The sequence below is a fragment of the Seriola lalandi genome, unplaced genomic scaffold (assembly GCF_002814215.2).
Source record: "Seriola lalandi dorsalis isolate HSWRI2012SDOR001 ecotype SW California unplaced genomic scaffold, Sedor1 jcf7180002054340, whole genome shotgun sequence".
Taxonomy (NCBI): Eukaryota; Metazoa; Chordata; class Actinopteri; order Carangiformes; family Carangidae; genus Seriola; species Seriola lalandi.
In genome coordinates this window covers 25948-28301 of record NW_019524893.1, presented here as the reverse complement: position 1 = coordinate 28301, position 2354 = coordinate 25948, and the positions used below count along the sequence as shown (strand labels likewise).

At 43.3% G+C, this 2354-nt stretch overlaps 1 protein-coding gene across 5 annotated transcripts in view; it reads left to right on the top strand.

Moving 5' to 3' along the window:
* eps8a (EGFR pathway substrate 8a, signaling adaptor) overlaps nucleotides 1–2354 on the top strand; it is a 34349-nt gene extending 31995 nt beyond the window's left edge. For all 5 annotated transcript variants that reach the window (XM_087174343.1, XM_023407609.2, XM_087174344.1 and 2 more), the window contains exon 21: nucleotides 1446–2354. In XM_087174343.1, the coding sequence (XP_087030469.1) occupies nucleotides 1446–1556 (111 nt within the window). In that variant the 3' untranslated portion in view covers nucleotides 1557–2354. The remainder of the gene's footprint in view (nucleotides 1–1445) is intronic.

Here is a 2354-nt window from a genome sequence, read left to right as displayed (position 1 = left end):
CCCCAGAATATATGACATCACACTGTAGTGGATGAAGGCAGCACCTGCTGGCCTGGTTCTGTAGGTGCAGCACTGCACAGGTGAACGAGAATATAGAGCTGGTGTTGATTCATAAATTCACTCTCAGCCAATCAAACCACTGGTCTCATTAAACGGCTGAGCCAATCACAGGGGAGATGCTTTGTTAGGATCATATTGGTGCAAACTGAACAGGACTCCAACAGCTTTACGATGGCTGTCTGTGGTTTAGTATCTCAAGGACACGAGAAATCCAACCAGCAACCTAATGATCAGTGAACGACCTGCTGATCAATAAATGTACTCAAACTAATGACAGCATGAATATATAAGTGTTGAGAGAGGAAGTACATCCTTACCCGCCAAAATAAACACAGTTGAATATTTGATCAGAACTTGTTTCAGGTAGAAACATGAAGCAGTAATGATCAGTGACGATCAGTGACGATCAGTATTGATCAGTGACGATCAGTGACGATCAGTGACGATCAGTGATGATCAGTGACGATTAGTAATGATCAGTGACGATCAGTGACGATCAGTGACGATCAGTGATGATCAGTGATGATCAGTGATGATTAGTATTGATCAGTGACGATCAGTGACGATCAGTAATGATCAGTGATGATCAGTGACGATCAGTAATGATCAGTGACGATCAATAATGATCAGTGATGATCAGTGACGATCAGTGACGATCAGTGACGATCAGTAATGATCAGTGACGATCAGTGATGATTAGTATTGATCAGTAACGATCAGTGACGATCAGTGATGATCAGTAACGATCAGTGACGATCAGTGATGATTAGTGATGATTAGTGACGATCAGTGACGATCAGTGACGATCAGTGACGATCAGTGATGATCAGTGACGATTAGTAATGATCAGTGACGATCAGTGATGATTAGTAATGATCAGTAATGATCAGTAATGATCAGTAATGATCAGTGATGATCAGTAATGATCAGTAATGATCAGTAATGATCAGTGATGATCAGTAATGATCAGTAATGATCAGTGATGATCAGTGATGATTAGTAATGATCAGTAATGATCAGTAATGATCAGTGACGATCAGTGATGATCAGTAATGATCAGTAATGATCAGTGACGATCAGTGACGATCAGTGATGATTAGTAATGATCAGTAATGATCAGTAATGATCAGTGACGATCAGTGACGATCAGTAATGATCAGTAATGATCAGTAATGATCAGTAATGAAGGTTCCATGAGAGTCTCCCCAGATCAGTGTCAACAACATGTTGTTTGTATTTACATTTTCTAACCAGTTGTTTGTTTCCCTCTCTTTGTGTTTCTGCTCTCTCCTCTTCAACACCCCTTCCTCTTCCTCCTCCTCCTCCTCCTCCTCCTCCTCCTCCTCCTCTTCCTCCTCCTCCTTTTCCTCTCTCTGTGTCTCCAGAGGAGTTCAGGCTCTGAGCTCCAGGAGATCATGAGGAGGCGACAGGAGAAACTGGCAGCCACCACCTGTGATTCAGGGGTGGAGTCTTTTGATGAAGGCAGCACCCACTGAGCTCCTCCTTCCTTCCTTCCTTCCTTCCTTCTTCTTCCTTCCTTCCTTCCTTACTTCCTTACTTCCTTCCTCCTTTGCTTTATTTTTTCAAACTGCAGCCTGCTGTTTTCTCGCACTCTTGATCCTCAGGCGGCGGCTGACCACGCTGAGTTTGTGGAGATCATGCGGCGCAGACAGGAACTCCTCAGCTCGTCTCCGTAGAGAATAAAAACAGGACCGAGGACGTCTGATATGTTCAGAGAGAACATCCCGCCATGTTTGCCTGAAGTTCACCTGAACTCTTTTGGGATTCTGGATGTTGGACTTTTGTTGGTGTTTGTAAAAAGTGAAGAAAAGCTGCTCAGTAGCTCATTTTCCAAAGCGAAGCCTCTCAGTATTAACGTCAGGAGACGCTCTGTAGGTCGTCAGCTGCAGTTTGTGCCTCATGTGTCGTGACAGTGGAGTCACAGTTCAAACAGACTGAGCCCTGATCTGCAAACACTGCTGCTTCACAAAGAAAACTCTGATGCACAATAAAAAAGATTTTAACTCATTTCTGATGTTGCAAAGAGCCAAAAGTGACACATCTTCATCTCTATGACGTGAATCAAAACTTTGAAGCTCCATGTTTCTTCTTCTTCTGTGTTTTATTTGAAGTGTTGATCCATCAGAAGATATAAAAACCATCTCAGTGTAGTTTTACATCTCCTCTCTCAGGCTTCTCTCTGGAGCTCTAGTAACAACAGGTCGGTGAGCCAATCAGAAGAGAGGAGGCTCTGAGCCTCTCTTCTGATTGGCTGACTGTTTTCTGAGTGATCC